General features: G+C 42.2%; 2 protein-coding genes across 4 annotated transcripts in view; both read right to left on the bottom strand.

Annotated features, from left to right (window-relative positions):
- Mpc1 (mitochondrial pyruvate carrier 1) overlaps positions 1-19,565 on the bottom strand; it is a 506,120-nt gene that overhangs the window by 348,525 nt on the left and 138,030 nt on the right. The window lies entirely within an intron of this gene.
- The window catches only part of Rps6ka2 (ribosomal protein S6 kinase A2), a 370,448-nt gene that overhangs the window by 292,846 nt on the left and 58,037 nt on the right, over positions 1-19,565 (bottom strand). For 2 of the 3 annotated variants that reach the window (XM_023563599.2, XM_063233075.1), the window contains one exon: positions 15,072-15,122. In XM_023563599.2, the coding sequence (XP_023419367.1) occupies positions 15,072-15,122 (51 nt within the window). Of the gene's footprint in view, positions 1-15,071; positions 15,123-15,220; positions 15,278-19,565 lie in introns of those variants that run through there. The other variant, XM_013148872.3, reaches the window with a different exon arrangement.

Genomic DNA, 19,565 nt, shown 5'->3' with positions numbered 1-19,565 from the left:
AGAGAGAGAGAGAGAGAGAGAGAGAGAGAGAGAGAGAGAGAGAGAGAGAAAAGCATCCTCAGTTCCCCCAGGCAACTAGTGGGGGCCCAAAGTGGCATTTATGTTCCCTGGTGGGAACAGCCTCCCCCACACCAAAGCTGATCTGGAGCCTCTCGTGTCAATCTCACATTCTCTCTAGTCCTAGGCAAGTGAGTAGCTCCACAGGGTTCACATTTGTAGGGTGGTTCCCACTCACTCCAACCCTCCCACGGTTTAAAGAGGTTTCAGTTCATATCAATTGGCTTCAAGGCAGGGCGGCATCAAAGGAGGAGAAACAGCTCATGATAGTCAGAAGGCAGGAAGGCAGCAGAGTTGTGAGGAAGCACACAGCACACAGCAAATGAAGACTGCCTTCATTTCTGCTCACTCCAGGGACCAACAAGGAGGACGGAGCAACTGTGTCTCAGATGCCTGTCTGAGCAGGGAACTGCAGGCAGGTGCTGAGCTGTCCCATTGTTCTGGGTAGACTCGGGCACAGTGGTTACTTTTACAGGTGGGCAAACACTGTTTCACACATATAATGGGATACACCATGTTTAGAAGGGACTATATTTGGATATGGAATGTCTCTCAAAGGAAAACACATTGGAGCTTTGTCCTGAGGGAGGTGATAGAACCTTTAAGAGTTAGGGTTTAGTGGGAGATCTTTAGGTAATTTGGAGGAATCCAAGTCTTTCCCTCTTTTAACTTCCTGTCATAATATGAGTAGCTTTTCTACACTACGTGATCAAACCATAATGTTACACTTACCCCAACCTGAGGCCTAAAACAATGGCTTACCTGATGACAGACTAGAACCTCTAACATAGAAGGGTCTTCTTTATAAACTGATCATCTTCGGTGTTTGTTACAATGGTGGGAAGCTGGCTGATAGAGATGTTGATGGTTCGCATGACTCTCTCCAACACTTGAATACCAGACCCACAAGCATAACCCTGTGGATCTGTGGTTTGCTATTACCACTACTTTAAACAGAGGACTCATATTAAGAAATGTAGCATTTGTCTCTGGACTCAGAAGATCCAGGGGCAAATCAGGACTATGGGAGGAATCACATTTCACATCCCCAGGCTTGCTGAGTCCTATTAGATGTTGTTTGCTTAGCAAGAAGCAAGGCAAAATGGGGACTGTGAGTTGCTGCAGGCTCAAAGTCTTTTTTGAGCCATCAAAAGGTTACTTGAAGAGAGGCTGGGGATTTAGTCCAGTGGCACAGTGTCTACCTGGCAAGCATGAGGTTCTGAGTTCGATTCATGATATCCCACCCCACAAAAAGAAAAAAGGTTATATGAAGAAAAACTTAAAATGTTATTTATTTCCACCAAATAAATTGCTAGGGAGTTTCTATTGGCTTCAGAAAGTATCTGATTCTCAATATCAGGTTCAGAGCAAAGTTCAAACCCTGTCCTCACAGAAAGCTCCACGATCTATGAGGGTCTATGCCTCTTGTTTTCATGTAAGTGGGGAAGCTAATGTAGTGACACAGTAGGTGACAAGGGACAAGTGAGTTAATGTTGGTAAAGTGCTTAGAAATGTCATAAATATTATATAAGGATTTGTTAAACTAGAGAAAAACAGAAACAGGAGTAAAGGAAGAAGTATTTGCATGGGGGAAATAAAGTTTCAAAAGTCAGAGCAGCCGGCTTGTGTACTCTCTCTTTGGCTCACAAGGTCACTTAGAGAAGAATTTATAAATTATAAAGCATTATGCTGATGAACCAGCAGCAGCTTTGCAAATTCAGGGGCAAAAATCAAGCCCCAGTGACTCATGAAGATCCCAGACACAAGAGGAGCACTTATCCTACCACCTTGACAAACAAGGAAGGACTGAGCCACCCTGCACAGATTTTTTTTTGATACATGACTGCATGATTTGGGTTTGCCTACACATCTGCCATTACTTCCTGAGTTACAGTCAGTCCTCACTATCTACAGGGGCATGTAGCTCAGGGCACATTTACTCTCTTTGCCAGTGCAGCTCAGTGGATTGAAAACACAGGGTAGCCTGTAATGGTACAATGAGGCTGGCAAACGTTAGAACAGGGAGTGTGACACTCCAGACTAAATGGGGACTGTGAGTTGCTGCAGGCTGGGCTGGAGGCAGTCTCCAGACTAAACACCATTGTGAGCCTGTGAGCATCCCTGAATGTAGGAGCCAAAATGCCAACACTGTGAACCAGTATGAATTAGGAGCAGGAACAGCTCCTAATCACAGAACAGGGATGAGTCAGAAGAGCCTGGAGAGCCAGAACCACAAATACTTGTGTCTGTGTCAGCATCTTCTTCCATACAGGGCAAGTATTTACATATGCATGTACAACTGTGTGTGTAAAGGAAATACAAAGATTTAGAAAGTACTGAGGCTATCTCTGATTGGTTCTGTCTTTTCATAAGATGCCCATCCTGGTGACCAGAGCTGGTTGGATCAAAATGCCAGGGAAGGGGACTGCACCAGGTGTCTGTGCTCCTCGGTAGGACTTCCCTAGCTCCATCTGTCACTCTCACAGCCAGGGCTGTAACAAGGGGAATACAGGGTGAACTGCAAGGGGTGATCAAAATATAGGGTGAATGTTTAAATTTTATAAATGCATTACAATAAAAGACACACTGTCATTAATTCTCCTCAAGATGCTCTTTCATCCCAAACACACTTTTCCCATCCTTCTTGCCACTTTCTGAAGCAACGCTGGAAGTCCTCATCTAGGATTGCCTTCAGTTGGGCTGTTACGGCAGACTCAATGTCCTGGATCAATTCAAAACACTTACTTCTCATGTTCACTGACTTTGCAGAAGTTACATGGTGGCAGGTCATGAGAATAATGTGTATAAGAACACATTGTGATATTTTTGTAACCCTGATTTTCTGTTGGATGGCCTTAGCAGCAGCATTCATTATATTTTTTAAAAATCACATCTTGTAAAGACACTCACAAAAAAGGACTTCAGAGCAACTTCATTAAATGGCCAGAATAAAGCAGGGCATAGTGACACACACCTGTAATCCCAGCACCTAGGAGGCTCAGGCAGGAGGATTGCTGTGAGTCTCAGGCCAGCCTGGGCTACATAGTGAGTTAAAAGCCTGTCTGGAATCATGAGACCTTGCCAAAAAGAAGGGAAGGGAAGGGAAGGGAAGGGAAGGGAAGGGAAGGGAAGGGAAGGGAAGGGAAGGGAAGGGAAGGGAAGGGAAGGGAAGGAAATGGTAAGAGCAATGCATAAATATTTTTGAAGACAAGAAAAGAATTCTGAGGGGGATTCATGGCAATGTGCCTTCTTTCCTTCTTTCTTTTTTTATACAAGGTCTTACTATATAGTTCAGGCTAGCCTGGACTCACTTTATAGCCCAAGGTGACTTCAAATTCACAGCAATCCTCCTGCCTTAGGCTCCTAAGTGCTGGGATTATAGTCATGTATCACCATGCCCAGCTGACATTGTATCTTTTATTGTAACAATATTTTTAGAATTTAAAATTTAACATTAAACATTTTCTTAATTTAAATGTTACATTTTTTAAATCACAACTTACCCATCCTAAAGAAGGAAAACATTTCAAGGTAAAATCACATAAGAAGAATTACCAGACTTTTCTAGGCTAATCTTACATTGGAAAGCAAGCAGAAGCACTCGTGAGTGTCACATGGTATGACCTACGAAATATCTCCACTGAGACTGCAAGCTCTTCCAGGGAGAGAACCAGCAGTATCTCCTGAGATCCGCACCATGTTGGAACTTAGGACGCTGTGAAACCAAACAACCAGCCTGCCTCCCTGCTAAGCAATAGTGAACCTAATGCTACATGGCCTAGAGTCAATTATCCCACTTCCCCTATCCTCCTTCTCCTCCTCCTCCCCACCCATTAGCAAATGGGAACCAGAAATCTGAGCATCTCTGAGGTTGACCACAACAAATAAGGGGGACTTCCTTCTACCATCTCTTTGAAGGCAAATATTTTTATTACTGTTTTGCTCGTTTCTGATTAATGGTACTGCTCTGTTCAATATTCTGTTTTGATAAGTTCTATAGTGTTCTATATTTCATCTCATTTTGATATACGTGACTGAAAGAACAACTATTATAAAGATAACAAAATATACTGTGATACCCCGGTAACCTGCTGTGAAGTTCTGTACCAATTTCACTGTAAGATCTTAGTTGGCTTTATTCTGTCTTGTTCTGTTGTATACTTTCAAAATAAAACTTAAAAAAAAAAAAAGAAAAAGAAAAGAAATATCTCCCCTGATGGAGGGCAAATTTCAATCTCAGCTCTTCGGGAGATCGAGGCCTCCGCAGTCTGCTGACATCACTGGAGCAGGGCCGGTCATCGAAGGCTTTCCCAAGACCCCAGAGGTTGCTGCAGGAACTCTCCAAGGCTTCCTGCCATGCCTCCCCCGACCTGTTGCCATCTGGCAGCTCCGGGTGCCATGGGGAGCAGACGAGACCTCGATCAGGCTTAGCGCAGCTCAGCACAGGGAAGCCCAAAAAGGGCCTGAAGTAATAACAATTTGCTTAGTGCTCAGTGGGTTACAGAAGGCGATGACCACAATTCCCTCTGGCTGTTTCTCTCTGAGACCATGATGTATAAAGTGCTGGCCTAAATGGAGTAGAGGGAGTGAGATGTCAGGCTGGCATTTACAAAAGAAAATGTGAGAAGCGCCCTACATTTTTGAAAGGCACGTGGCTGGCACTGTGCCCATTCCACTGCTGTGTAGCACAGCTCTCCTTAATCCTCTGCTCTCCTGGCAAGGGTAGGGGAGCAGGGTCCACAGCCCTTATGCCACTGCCTGTCAGGGAGAACATGATGGCCCCCATTGCTGCTGCTTTGGTGCAGGTCATTGTCCAAATTGCTGTGTTCATCATAGAAAAATTCACAGGTGGATCACTGATTCGAAACATAACTGACACAGGAACCATGTTGGGGGGACAGGGTGGGACAGGAGCCTGAGAGGACAAGATAAATCCCCGAGCACAATAAACTACCACCTTTTGCAGGGTGTCTTGTTGCTGTATTACCCTGGTGTTCTTTTCAACAGACCAACATGATATCCTGATAAAACCGCAGAAGCAAAATGTCTGCATACAATGAAAAATCACTCCCAAAGAAAAGCTAACGAGGCCTTGTAGTATCATTTGCTCTTAGTCAACTTAAAAATTACTTACTTTAGAGATCCCACAGCTGGCCCAATGTATTGTTAGCTTCTCACAAGCTCCACTTGAGATAATATCTCTGACATGTGAGTTAGGAGAACAGTTGCCTGAAGGTCACTTTCACAGTGAAAACACTGGCCTTTCACTTAAGCCCACAGAAATGTGAGGGTGACTAAGACAGGACAAAGGTTTGGAAATTCCGTCTCCCTATGGTGTCAGTCTCTATTGTTTTACCTCTTGGGTTAGATTCTGCATAGCTTTGCAAGTAGACAGGATGATCATTTAAGAATGTTTAGTTCGGACTTCTGGGAGAATATGGTGGACAGATAACAGCAGCTATGGAGGCTCTCTGAGATACCCAGCTTAGAATCCAGGAATGGTATGGTGTGAGGAGTCCTAAGCAAGGGGAGATATACCCTGCTGACCCAAGAAAAAACTAAGCTGAGAGAAACCAACTGGGAATGCAATTCCGGTGCTATAACAGGAACAGATAAAGTCTCAGCATGGAAGCTGGAACCTGCGCCACTGGAAGCCGCAATCTGGGTTTCCTGCTGCCACTGCTGTGTCTGAAACAGGACAGCAGGGACAGAGACACGCGAAAGCTCTAAGAGTGGAAACTGGCAAACGGAGGTGAGAGCGGGATGGGCGGGGAGCCTGCATCAACCTGTGGTGAGTGAGGGAAACGGGGACTCTTCCATGGACTAGGAGGCTCCAACAGAGGACATTCTGGGACCGGGCAGACTAGCTGGAACAGGACACTGCAGAGACTTTAGTCACATATTCCCCTCTCAAGTGGGATTGGTGGGGAGCACTTGGCCTGGGTGATGCCGTGGACTAAGATCCAGTAGGCTAGCACAAACAAAGTCCCAGCGCCTGCCGGTGCCCCATATCAGTGAAGCCTTCAGTAAGTTGACTGACCTGGAGGGGCAGACCCAGCAGAGGCTGTCCAGGTCTGTGTCTCCCTAGTACACTGCAGTGGGCAGGAACACCTAGCCAGCAGATTCAAACAAACTGTAACTGACAAAGAAAAAAAAAAAAAACTGGGCCTCCTATTTACACTTGTATGGAAGAAACAAAAAATATGGGAAGATGGAGCAACAAGAAAGGGTCCTTGGCCCCCAATCCTGAGAACACTGATCCAGGAAAAGTAAATACTAAGGATAATGAGGACAGAAAACATGCAATATCAGGCATGGCACCAATAGACATAAAGCAATATATCTGGAGCCTCATAGATGAGTTCAAAAGTAAAGTATTTAATGAAATAAAGCAAAATATAAGTAGAATAATTAGAGAAATGCTAAGCACTGCCCAAGAAAAAAACAGATGGTGGAATGGAAGAACAGAACAAAAGGGGAGAATTGCTTGATGGAGAAAATAGAGAAAACATCGAATACATGAAGCAGATTCAAAGAGATTACCAGGAAACTAAAAACTCTATTGAAAGCTGGCATAACAGCTTGAAAGAAACTAAGGATAGATTATCTGAACTGGAGGACAGATTGGTAAAGTGGGAGCATGAAATGAAAAACTTCTTAAAAATAACAAAGAAACAAACAGTAATAATACAAAGGCTAGAAGATGATAAGAGGATCTATAACTTAAGAATTAAGAACATAAAAGAAGAGGTAGGAACACAAACAAATGAACTACAAAAGCTATTCCCAGAAATAATCCAGGAGAATTTCCCTAATTTAGCAAAAGGTAAAGATACCCAGATGTATGAGGTATACAGGACCCCAGCCACCTACAACCCAAACAGAGCTACACCCAGGCATATAATAATCAAAATTCCAGAAATCCAATACAAGAACAGAATACTAAAAGCCGTCAGAGACAAGAAACAGATCACTTACAAGGGAACACCCATCAGAATTACAGCAGACTTCTTATCACAAACCATCAAATCACAAAGAATGTGAGGGGAAATAATTCAAGCTTTGAAAGATAATAACCTCCAGCCAAGATTGATATATCCTGCACAACTGTCCCTAGAAATTGATGGAAAAACAAGGTGCTTCCAGGATAAAGAGCAACTAGGGGAATTTGCAACCACCAGTTCAACTCTACAGAGAATACTGCAGGATATTCTAAAAAAGAAAAATACCAAGATTCCAGAAATAGTGGCAGAGAGGCCACAGTGAATGGAGCAGAAAACGAAATGAAGAAGACAAACGGACAACTAATGACAGAAAAAGAGCTCAACAGAAATGAGGCAGAGAAGATTGGATAGTAGGAACAGCTATTTTGGAGAAAACAAGACATCATAATAGCTAGTGCTGATTTAATGTCATCCTGTTTTGAATTCCCATCAAGCTTTTGTTCTTCTGTCTCCATAGATACATGTTGTATCTTATTGGATTTTATTATATGTGATAATATAAACAAAACTTTTATAGACAAAGAGATTATACAGAAACCATTGTTCATTTTCTGTTAGTTGATTCTAAATACTGTGTAATAATGTCATTCCCTTGAACAGTTTTACATTGTTTTGATATGTTTGATGCTACAGTATACGAAGTTATACTCAAAGATTTCAAGGAAAGAGACAATATGGTAACTACTTTTATGTCAGGATTATCTTGTGGTGAAACACTGTTTTGCTTAAATGGTTATGTTTTGACCTGCGCTGTTTTGTTGTTATGCCCTCTTTTATCTCAATTTCCATTTTATTATTTACTTTTTTATTTTATCCTTTTAATTAAGGGAAAAATAAAAAATAGCAGGATATAGCAACCCACTTTGATTTCCTATTAACTTGATTTGAAACCCTGTATTGCTCTCACCATCTTGTTTTGACTGATTTTCCTCTATTCTGTTTTGTTTGATAGTACCAAGTTTGAAAGTATAGGCAACAGCTGTGAAGATAATAAGATTCATTATGATGCCCATTCTGGTTGACTATTATCTTATTTTGAAGTCCTGTAATGTCTCCAATGTTTTGGTTTTATTGGTTTTCTTCTTTACTGTTTTGTTCAATTTTATTATAACTGATGATATAGGCAATTCTTTTTAAGATAGCAAGAGGCATTATGGTAACCATTGTTGATCACCTTGTATTATGTTTTTACATTATATAGTATGTCCATCCTTTTGATTTGACTGACTCTGTTCTGTTATGTCACATTTGGTTTTACTCTCTTCAAAAAAAAAAAAAGTAATAAGAACTGTGGGAGTAATAAAACCCAAAATGTGTAATTGTCATTGTATAAACGAGAGGAAAATAAAGTGCTCTAAACGATATAACTGCATGTATATTTAAGTGTATAAGATAGATAATGACATCACTGAGTTTTGTTGGATCATTGAACAGAACTGTTTGCAGTCTCACTGTTTGAATGTCCACTTTATATGCTTTAATTTTGTAACTTGAACAAATATTTCTAAGATGACAATATGTAATCTATTAACTAGTGATTTTCTACAGTTTATTTTTTCTGAAATTCTGTATAACTTGTACCCTTTTTCTGCTTTTTTTTCTTTCTCTCCTTAAATAAAATTTTTTAAAAAAAGAATGTTTAGTTCAAGACTATAATGCAGCACTAAATTGGCCTATGTCTGATGGAGCTGACATATACTTTCTTTTCCTCTCTCCCCTCCTTCTTGGTCTTACCTTTATGTGTCTTTAAAAGGTGAAGCACAGTAAGTCTGCCACCCCTGTCCTAGGACACAGACAACAAGGCCAGAATGTTTAGCCCAGGATGATGGCACTAGACACACAAATTCAAAACTTGTAGGAATAAGTGATCACTCAATACTCCAAGAAGAAACACTTTTTGAAACTGTGCCCCACGTCAATTAGAATTATCAAACCAGCCCACCCCAAAAAATCGATAAAAACATGCTGTTCTCTTTGTTCTGTAGGCAATTTGATCTCTTTCTTGACCCTATTTCTATTATAGTCCCAATACGGCTGATGCCCCCACTGTTCAATAAAGCTTTACTATGTAGGAGTGTGTGGTTTGCAACATTTGAAGAGATCTCATTTCCAACCATGTCTAAGTCAAAAGATCCTGTTGTCCAGTATTGCATCCTTCCCTTTGGGTTACTGGCAGTAAGAATCATCTCGGCAGCCCTTAGGCTACAGAAGTAAGCTGTGGTGATTTTTTCTATAAATGGATTAAGTATTGAATAAGGGCCATTTTTCCCTGGTGGAAAGTGTCTATAACTTGAGAACAATCCATAAGTTACTGAATCTAGGACACAGTGAATAAGATAAATTGGGTTGTATCACTGCATAATGATGGTGGTGTTATTCTTAATGTTTTTAGAGTGAGTAGAGCCTTAACTATATTTATAATACCAATAGTACAGTACTTTAGAAATTATAACAAAAAATGTTGGGCTGAAGATTTAGCTCAACCCCCTAAGTACCTACCTGGGAAATACAAGGTAGCGAGTTCAATCCCTGGTACCCCCCCACCAAAAAAAAGTTGAAAAAGAAAATACAAATCACCCATGATCCTGGAATGGATTAAAAGATTTGAGAATGTTTTTTTCCCACAAGTCCTTCCTATTTTGTATTGGGAACTGGGAGGCAGAAAATAGTTGATTATGATAAAAATCTGGTTGATAAATATTGAGTCAATCATTTTTCTTGAAGTTCATGTTTGGCTTTTCTCTAGCTTTCCCAAAAGGAAACTGAAAATTATGAATTTGATCAAAGGTCTTTCCTGATGAAAGTACTCCTCTTCTCTGCATTTATCACTAGTTTCCACTGAGATGCAAGATTCTGCAGGATCAGCTATGGGTTGGGTACAGGAAGGCTGTGCTCCTGTCTTTTGTGATTGGTCAGGGTAGAGCATAGAAAACCACAGTCTTCCATGTTCTCCTGGTTGACTGCCAGTCCTGTTCCAGAAGCTTCCCTCAGTACCCTACCTGCCCAAGGGATTCCCAGTTCTCCTGGTGGCCTAAGTCCTATGAAGCTTCTCCTATACCCAGGGACTCCTTCTTGCCTTTGTTCACGTGTCCAGGGATGTGTCTCCCTCTGTCTTCTCAGCTGTGCACAGAACACTTCCCTACGTCACTGGGTCAGGAGTGAATAGCAAGCCCCTTTGGCTAGGGCTTTTCCAGGCAAGGGGATTCCATGTTTCTGGAAATAAAATTATGTGTTCTGTTGCCCATGTCTAAGTCATCTTTTTCATGTCACCTTTTCCTGCCACATTATCAATGCCATCAGAAAACAAAATACATCTGTAAGTCTGTTCTTCTCATGCTTCAGGCCTCACAGTGGAGGCAAAGCATAATTCAATGAGAAAGACAAAAACAAATATCTCCATGTTGTCGGTATAAACAACTCAGAGGAGGAAAGATTTATTATAACTCATGGTTAGGAGGTTTCAGTCCATCACCAGCTGGCTCCGTTGCAATGGGACCAGGCAAAAACATCACAGCAGAAGGATGTGGCAGAGTAAAGTGGCTCACCTTGCTGCAGTCAGGAAGCAAGGAGAATGGCAAAGAGCCAGAGAAGGCTGGTCCAGGTGCCAGATAAAGTCCCTAAGGTCATGGCCCTGTGCCCCGTTCTCTTCAATGAGGCCCCAGCTCCTGAGTCTCTATCACTTTCCATTAATGCCATCAAACTGATTTCATCATCAGGCTAATCAGCTTAATGAAGCTAGAGCCCTCCGGATCCAGTTGTCCACAGACACACCCAGTGCTTCTTACTAACTTCCTGAACATTTCTCAATCCAGTCTAGATGACAATCAAGATTAACCATCACAATCTTCCTTGTAGCCAAGATTCAGAATCATTTTGGTCCAGGATGAGAAAAATCAAAGTAAGGAGCCATGGCTCGAGCTAGCAGTAAGCAAGCCAAGAAGAGAACCAGTCAGGGTCTCCCATGAGCCTACCAGCCCAGGGCTGAAAATCAAACTTCCAATCCCCACCCCCCCACCCACCCCCACCCCACCGCCACTGTTAGCAACTGGGAGCCAGAGGTCGGAGCATCTCTTGGGAGGTTGCCCATATGCAATATAGTAAATATGGGGGATTTCCTTCTATCATCCCTTTAAAGGCAAATCTTGTTTTCACTATTTTGCTTTGTTCTGGTTAATTGTTTTGCTCTGTTCAATATTCTGCTTTGATAGGTTTTATAATGCTCTGTTTTTTATTTGATTTCCCTGTATCTAATTGACTGGACAACTATTGTGAGGATAATGAGATATACCATGGTACCTATTACTGTTATCCTAGTATCCTGCTGTGAAGTTCTGTACTAATTTCACCCATTGTCTTGATTGGCTTTGTTCTGTCTTGTTCTATTGTATTTTACTACCTTCAAAAACAAAAATAAATAGAAAGATCAAAGCATGGGCAGAAGAATACACGACAATAAGATTTGCAGAATTCTAATCTAAAGTTAGTTTTGTGACTCAGGTGGGATGGCACTGTTCTCCAGCATCCCACAAACTGCCCCCTGTGTCAGTCAAAGACCTCATAGAGAAGCTGCAAAGGGGGAACATCAGCCTTATGTTTTGTTCCAGGGTCTCTGCACATTGCAGCTAAGTTGCTTTTCAAAGGATTCAGTTTGAGTCATTTCCTTATTTCATTTGCTTATAAAAGTCTCTTACAAAAGAACAGACTGTTTCACAAATTATTAAGGATGAAAACTATGCAAATAAACACACATGCACAGGCCCTAATGTCAGACAGGCAGCAGTGGGCATGTGTCATGGGCACATCACACATTTTTTCTCTCAGTGAAAACCTTCGAGCTGCTTTCATTCTTTACCCAAGGATCACCTTTGTCTCTTCATCTATGAAATCATAACCTTGGTCTACACTGCCACATTAGAAGAATCAAATATTGCCATGTTCTTGTGTGTCACGCAGCACACAAGAACATGGCAATATTCTGGAAGAACACTGCTCTTTCCTTGTCAGAATCTGTAAGATCCACAGGTCATTGAGTCAATAGATCAGTGAGCAGAACAACTGTATAAAATGGAACACATATGCTCATTCCAAAGAAAAAGAGGGGAGAGGATGGCCATAAGGTCCTTCAGCAGACAGAGGGAGTGCGCCATTCCCTTCTGATCCAGTTGAGGCTGGAAGCATCAACAAAGATAGCATCCTCCTATGTGAATTCTAACATACTTAATCTCTTTTTTAAAACATTGGTTTCTTACAAAACCAGCTAAATAAAGAGAAACATCATGGTAGAAAAAAAATGGTGGCAACTTGCAGATTCCATTAGGAAAAATACATAAAAGACACCATTGGCTGTGACCGGTACATCAGCCACCTCCATGATAATCCTGGAGAAATAGTAGTGCCTGTTTAGTCCCAGAAGCTACATTCACACTGGGATTTTCAACAAGAAACCCATAATCCTCTGCTTTAGGGAACTGTCTATTTAGCATTGCTTTTTACAGAGTCTTAGTGAAAATATTTATGGGGAGATAGGAGGGAAGGAGAAAATAGATAGCTCCTAAATCACTGTCATCTTACCACCTTTCATACTTTTGTGATGCTCCAGGATGATGCTTTGTAAGGTCTGATTTGTGGGACTTTGCTTTTTCTTGTTTTGAACCTAGGTCTTTGTTTATGCTAAGCAAACACTACCACTGAGTTACATCTATGCCTCTGATGTGGTCTTTATCCCAAACATCAGAGATTCTTGTTTGCCAAGCTTAAGGTAAATCTTGAAAGTGTATTGTTATGGTTTATATCTAAATATCCCCCAGACCCTCAAAGTATCATGCACTCGTAGGGAGGGCTTTTGGAAGGTGACTGGATCAGGTAATGTGATGCTCAATAGTATATTAGCCCATTTATGAGTTTATAGCTAAATGTGACATTGGGAGATAAAGTCTAGATGGAGTAGGGGGGTCACTGGAGGTGTGGCCTGGCAGAGTCCACGTCCCTTCCTCCTCCATTCAGGTCTTTCTGCTTCCTGTTGCCATACCATGAACTGTTTCTCCCCTGCCATGCCTCTCTGCCATACTGTCCTGCCTTGGAACCAGCAGATGACAGACTGAAATCTCTACAAACTGAGTGAGAATAAACTTTTCATTCTTAAGAGTTATAGTTGTTGGGTATTGTGTCTCAGCAATGAGAAACTAAGACACATGGACTGGCTCAGGAAGGGTTAAGTGGAATGAGAGGATTTGCTGCAATATCAGCCCTCTATTGCATGATGTAGGACATAGGAACAGTATAATCCCTGTACAGTTTCCATTCTAAACAGGCCTTGTGGATAATGCCTTGAAGAACACCACTGATGCCTTCAGGAATGACTTATCAGTGACATCCTACTAGTGACATCATCATCATCTCTGAATTTCATTATCATCTCCCACCAGGCCCATCTTTATCCTCCTGGCCTAGGTCCATTTCAATGACCAAAGAAAAAGGAGACACTCAATAGAAATATCTGTGTTTGGCATGTCTAGGCTGAGTATGGACTGGGATTACACAAATAATAAGGAAACTTTTGATTTCTAAGAAACATAAATCTTTTCAGATCTGTATAAACTCAAGAGAAATTTTGCTAAAAATCACTAACTAAAGTGTGAGTCTCTCATTCCTAAGTAGGTGATAATCTAGACTGAAAAGAAATTATGAGAAAAGCACAATCAGATACACTTCTCCCACTTGGTCTGAGCTCATTTATATTAGGGGGCAATTCAAAATAGTACCACTTAGGTAAGAACAATTATAACCACCTTGAGAATTTATATAGCCATAGACTGGCTATTATTAACCACACAATTCTACTGGCCCAATTTTTGTGCCTTGCAAGGAAACTCACTTCTGCAAGATAATGGCATCAAGAGTCTCTTATTGAACCACTTAGTATCAGGCTGTTAGTAAAAACACACTTAGACACACACAGGAGAGCTACAACTCTCACAAAATAAGACTGCAGGGCTCAGAAGGAAACACTGTTTTGCTGTCTGACACTCAGTAGCCAAATGTTTAGGGTACTTTCCTCTAAGGTTTTAGAACTTGGCATTGCCTGGGTCTTCAGGTACCTCCACACATGGAGGGGGCAGGAAGAAGCCTGCCATTGGAGGTTACCATGTACCCTCCACTTTGACCGTGCTTCTGTGGGAACAAGGTATCCTCCCTCAGAAGACTGTGCTTATTTACTACTTTTTAACATTCACAAAGTTGACAATATGCTAGCACAAGTCAGGAATATTTTTAAGGAATAGGAACCACTTGGTAGTTTAACACATTGAGGTAGATTAACATAAGCCCAACCAGAATCTACCAGCCCGGCTGCTGTGGGTTTCAGCCTTCATTATTATCTCAGGTGCCACTTTCACCACTTATATCATGGGGAAGATGCATTGAGACAAATATAAACCTGTCTCAGAAACCACCTTATTCATAATGTTTCTACCAAAGCCAGATAGCTGTTTAAAACACTGTAGATGTTCATCCTCCTCCAAAATATGCATGTTGGGCCAAATTCCTAAACAGATGCTGCTGAGCATCTGGTCTGTGCAGGCATAAGGGTCTGCCAGCCAGGTGGTATCACCTCACATCCAGAAGGTGGGTGCCATTCCTGTCTGGCTATCGACTCTTGTCATTTATGATCCCAACTTATTTTAAAATCACACAATAAGTATCTTGAAAGAATATGACACATGAAATCATATCTATATCACCCCAATGAGCCACAGCTCAGCATACAGCAGACTCCTGCTGTATAGAGACATAGCTGTACAACCCAGCACACTTGTGTGCCCTCCAGGGTCAAAAATTTACATTTTACTGTCCAGAGTTCTATTCTTCTGCAATCACACCACACTCTCAATTTGCAGGACCTGGGCAGTGTAAAACCACCAAAAGAATGGAGAAAGACTGCATGTTTAGCATTTTTTCAAGACTGTAACTTACATTTGCATGGAGGAAAAAACTCTGCATCATGTTTCTTACCTCTGCAGAGGCGGCTGCTTGCGTCTCAGCGAAGGTCACATCACCTTTGCCCTAGAAAAACAGAAAATAAGAGACAGCAGCTCTGTAAGTCTCGAGATATATTTCCAGCACACAACTTCACCATTAAGGACACAGCAAAGGATACCAACCAAGCCTCGGCGCTTTTTGGGTCTGAACATTAATCTCCACATGACTTCGTGTGACTCTGGGAGCCTCTTTAAATTGCAGAAAGCACTTTAGAGAAAACCTAAAGAAGGGAACTTGCAACTTTTGTGCAACTTTTAAAATTCCACCAGAGGAAGTGATGATATTTCCAACATCAACCTCAAAACTCAACTGAAAAAAGGTTACTTGCTTAAGTTCCTGCAGTGCAGCATACACCCAGCAAGCCTGTAATCACCGGCAGCACTGGGCAGATCTTTAAAGTCACTTCCTCCCTCATGGCATCAAAGATGCTAGCCCCAGCGACTTTAATCTGCAAGCATATAGCTGGACAAAATTTTACACGTGCTGAGTCACCGACTTTCTAACCCAGGAACACATCCATCCTCTTCCCAAATCTCTTTTTGGCTAGAATGATTTGGATGTTACTTGATGATGTTCTTGGCATTGTGGCTGTAGGACAAAGGAGGACAGAAATCATGGCCATCTTGATCTCTGAGCATAAAATAGTCAGGGGAAAAATTTTCATTTTCTATTTGCTACAGGGCGTTTCCTGCCATGTTTGTCCTGTGCCCTCTGTCCCTTGGCTCAGATCCACTAACAAATAAGAGAAAAAGAAAAAGCCAAAATTTAAATTCATCTTCTTTGGTCCCTACTCATAACTGTGGCTCAAATGTTAGAGGAGAGAGCGTTAGAATTACCATCTAAACAAGATAGGAAGTCTGAGGGGATTTGATGTATCTCTGCTGCCTCCAGCTGTCCCAAATTTCCAGCATCATAAACTCTGACGTGTGTCCTCTACCCCAAACATGCTATTGGAGAAGGTGGCTGGGAGTCACCAAGAGAGGTAGGAGAGGGTGTGAAGGGAAATTATGCCCTAATGCCCAGTGACACTCTCAGCTGGAGGGTATCAGAGACCAGCGGGAAATCCTGACTCCTGAGCCAACCCACTTTGGTCCCTTCCTCCGTCTTGCTCAGATCTCTTAAACACCTGTTACTCTTTTTACACCCCCAACTGGTCAGTATGTCACAATACCTTTAGCATAATTTTAATATCATTATGGCCATTGAGATGACACAGAACTCTTTGTACAAACAATTGTGCTCCAAGAGCACTCCATGAAGAGCCAATTCAGCAGATAGCTGTGTAAAGTACATGAAAATGGTCAAGTATTTTGATGTTTTTTGGTTTGAAATAATGTAACAGAAATTTCTAGGCAAATTCGTTAAACATGGATTGTATCTGTTCTTGAAACTTAGGCCACGAGCCAGTGTTCTATGACAAATGTGAATGGTGTCATGGTTTATGTCTGTGTCCCCCAGGCCTCATGAGTTTGAATTGTGCATTTGTTATTTGGTCATTGTTTAGTGCTTAGATTGATGGTGTCAGTGCTCCACCCACAAAGGGGTGGAGCCAGGATATGATGTAATGGCAGGAAGAAGCTGTGTCTCGCTCTTTGCTGGTTCGAGCTTGCTGTTTGTAGCTGCCTTGGATGGTGGCCCAGCCATGCCTGCCTGCCTTGGATCCAACTGAGTGTGGGCTGAAATCTCCAAAAACTGTAAGAAATAAACCTTTCCTTTCCCAACTTTGGGCTTCAGGTATTTTGTCTCAGCAATGAGTAAAAAGTAACTAAGACAGATGGTAAGCAGTAAAGCCTTCAGGAAGCTGGGATTTCTATCCAGGGTGACCAGGCTGGATGGAAATCCTCAAGGACTTTTAAACTTTGACCGTTAAGTGAACCTGACAGACATTTTGCCACTGCAGAAGGGAGTTAGGTCTCTATCAGTGTCCCTGTCTGCTGGGTGACAAGTGATTCTGAGGACTCATATATGTTCCCCTACATCCATATTTAAAGAATGATAGGCAAGCAGCTAATAGAAGACACACACATGTGTTATTTTCTAAATAAAATTCTGCATGGCATTCTAGAAAAGTTTGATACTTTCCAGTGGTGGCTTGGCTGGAGTATCTGCAGATGCGCCCAGTGCTGGTCATCACTGGTTCCCAGGAAGCTTGACTCTCCCTGCTCTGTGCCTGCCTCCAGCGCTGATCTCTCAAGGTGCTTCAGCTGCTTCTCTCAAGGGTTTACGTGTGGTACCGGACCTTGGACACTCACTTGGCCACACTGCCCCAGTCCTTGCTGTACAACAGAGGTGATTCAGGGCTGCTGGGCTCAGGCTGCTACGGACAGGAGGTGCCTTCCAGGTTCCCATAGACAGCACTGCCTGCAGATATTGGCCATGATGGCCTGAGGGAGAAAGAGAGTTCCCCCAAATTATGGCAAGACTAGAAATCTGCAGGCCTATAGCCCTTCTTTGAGAACATTGGAAATGTAGTTCTTGTCTGTGCTGTCTTAGAGGTTGCCTTCAAGGGCTGAGGAAATGAATCTGGAGGTCTGGCTTCTATCCTGGACTCCTACTCCCCAGTCTGGGAAGGAGGAGAAGCTGAGGTAGTCCTGGGGATCTCACATAGCCCAGACCTCCTGTGTCTGCTCAATAGCGCCAGAATTCTGTTTGCTACAAACAATTAGGCCATACAATCAACTTTAAAATTCTATTATTTTGAAATCATCTGGAAATTATCAAGATAGTAGCATAAATTTTGGGGCTGAGCATGATAGTGTACATCTGTAACTCCAGAACTCTGGGTGGCTGAGGCAGGGGGATCCAAGGTCAATCCCAGCCTGGGCAACTTGGTACCTTAGTGAGACACTGTCTCAAAATAAAAAATTAAAAAGCAGGTTGGGAGGCTGGAGATACAGGTGAGTAAGGCCCTGGGTACATTACTGTAAGAGAAAAGTTGAGTTGGGAGCAATAATGTAGTTGTTAAATGTCTCTAATGGCACTGAGAAACACAGGTCTTTTCATCCAAAAATGCATATCCTCTCCCTGCTCCTCCATGCCCAGAATTCAGATTCCCAGTCCTTGGAGAGGCTCTCCAAACACCCAAATCTATCTCCGTGTATGTCTCTGTCTCTGTCTCTCTCTACACTTGCCCCGCCACACACACACACACACACACACACACACACACACACACAAACACACATACTTTCATTCTGCACCACGAGGTGTCAGCAGAGCACACAGCAAGAGAAAAAATTTGCACACAGCAGCCAATGAAATCCTGAAAGCTCCTAACAAAAAAATGGCCCTTGTTTTGAAGGGAATACTGACGTGCGCTTCAAAGGATGAAAGTGCTAAGTGTAGGGAGGAAGTGTTTGACTTCCATGACCCTCAGCTGCCCTACGCTCCCCCTGCCCAGGCACTTAAGCTCACCATGAACCTGCCAGCAGTATTTGGATTTCCATTGGCTCTAAATGAGATGCTGATGCTGCAATATCAACCAAGAAATGATCTCACTTCAGACATTTGCTTACTTGGGGCAAGTGACCTGTGAATGTTTCCTAGATGAAGCATCATAAATGAGTTCAAGGATGTAGATGCCGATGTGTCCAACTTCCTGGGGTTTCACAGCTGGAGCTTCAAGGTGGGAAATGGCAGAGATGAAAGGGACAGAGGAGGAGGAGGAGGAAGAGCGAGAAGACAGAGAGAAAGGATTCACTGAAGGGGAGAGTGACCACTCTCAGGGGCCAACAAGGCCACTGGACATTCAGGACAACAACACAGAAACAGGGGAGGCTGGAAACAGACATGATGACGGAGACTCTGGCTTTGCCTGATCATAGAGGAGGAGGGTGTGGCACTGTTGCAGCTGGAGCAAACCAAAAGCTACTCTGGGGGTTTTCTGATCAAGTCCGTGATAAAATAGTAGCAAAGAGAACAGTTTAAAGGACTTTAATCCTCAGCAAGATGGGAAAAACTTAGGTGCTATCTTACTACATCTGTTTAGAAATGATAAATAGAACAAAGTAGAATAATAAAATAGCTGCATTTTTGAATTGAAGAATAAACATAAACCACACAGAAATGTGGAGGAGAAAGAAGAAATGAGATCAAGTCCCTGAGACGATGTATCCTATGTAATCTTCTAGTTCAGGTTTTCTGTTTTTTGCATTATTTTATTGCAGCAAATTTCACATCATAGAATGTTACCCATTTAAGAATTAGCAATTGTCTGGAGAGTGACGCCTTGGGCTTAATTCCTAGCACCACAAAAGAAACAAACATGCAGGTAAACAACTAAACAGTGCTAGCATCATCATGATGCTGTGTTATCTTCTAATTGCAAAAGACCTGCATCATTCTCTTCCCATTAAGCACTCAGTCACTCCCTGTCCCTTCTTTCCCAGCCCCTGGACCCAATATCTGCCTTCTGTCTCTGTGAATTTTCATATTCTGGGCATTTCATATCAATGAGCTCATACACTT

The sequence above is a fragment of the Cavia porcellus genome, unplaced genomic scaffold, assembly GCF_034190915.1.
Source record: "Cavia porcellus strain 051 isolate PalLab524CR breed Dunkin Hartley unplaced genomic scaffold, mCavPor4.1 scaffold_22, whole genome shotgun sequence".
NCBI classification, from domain to species: domain Eukaryota; kingdom Metazoa; phylum Chordata; class Mammalia; order Rodentia; family Caviidae; genus Cavia; species Cavia porcellus.
The sequence above is the reverse complement of the archived record's forward strand: the minus strand, read 5'-3'. Positions and strand labels throughout refer to the sequence as shown.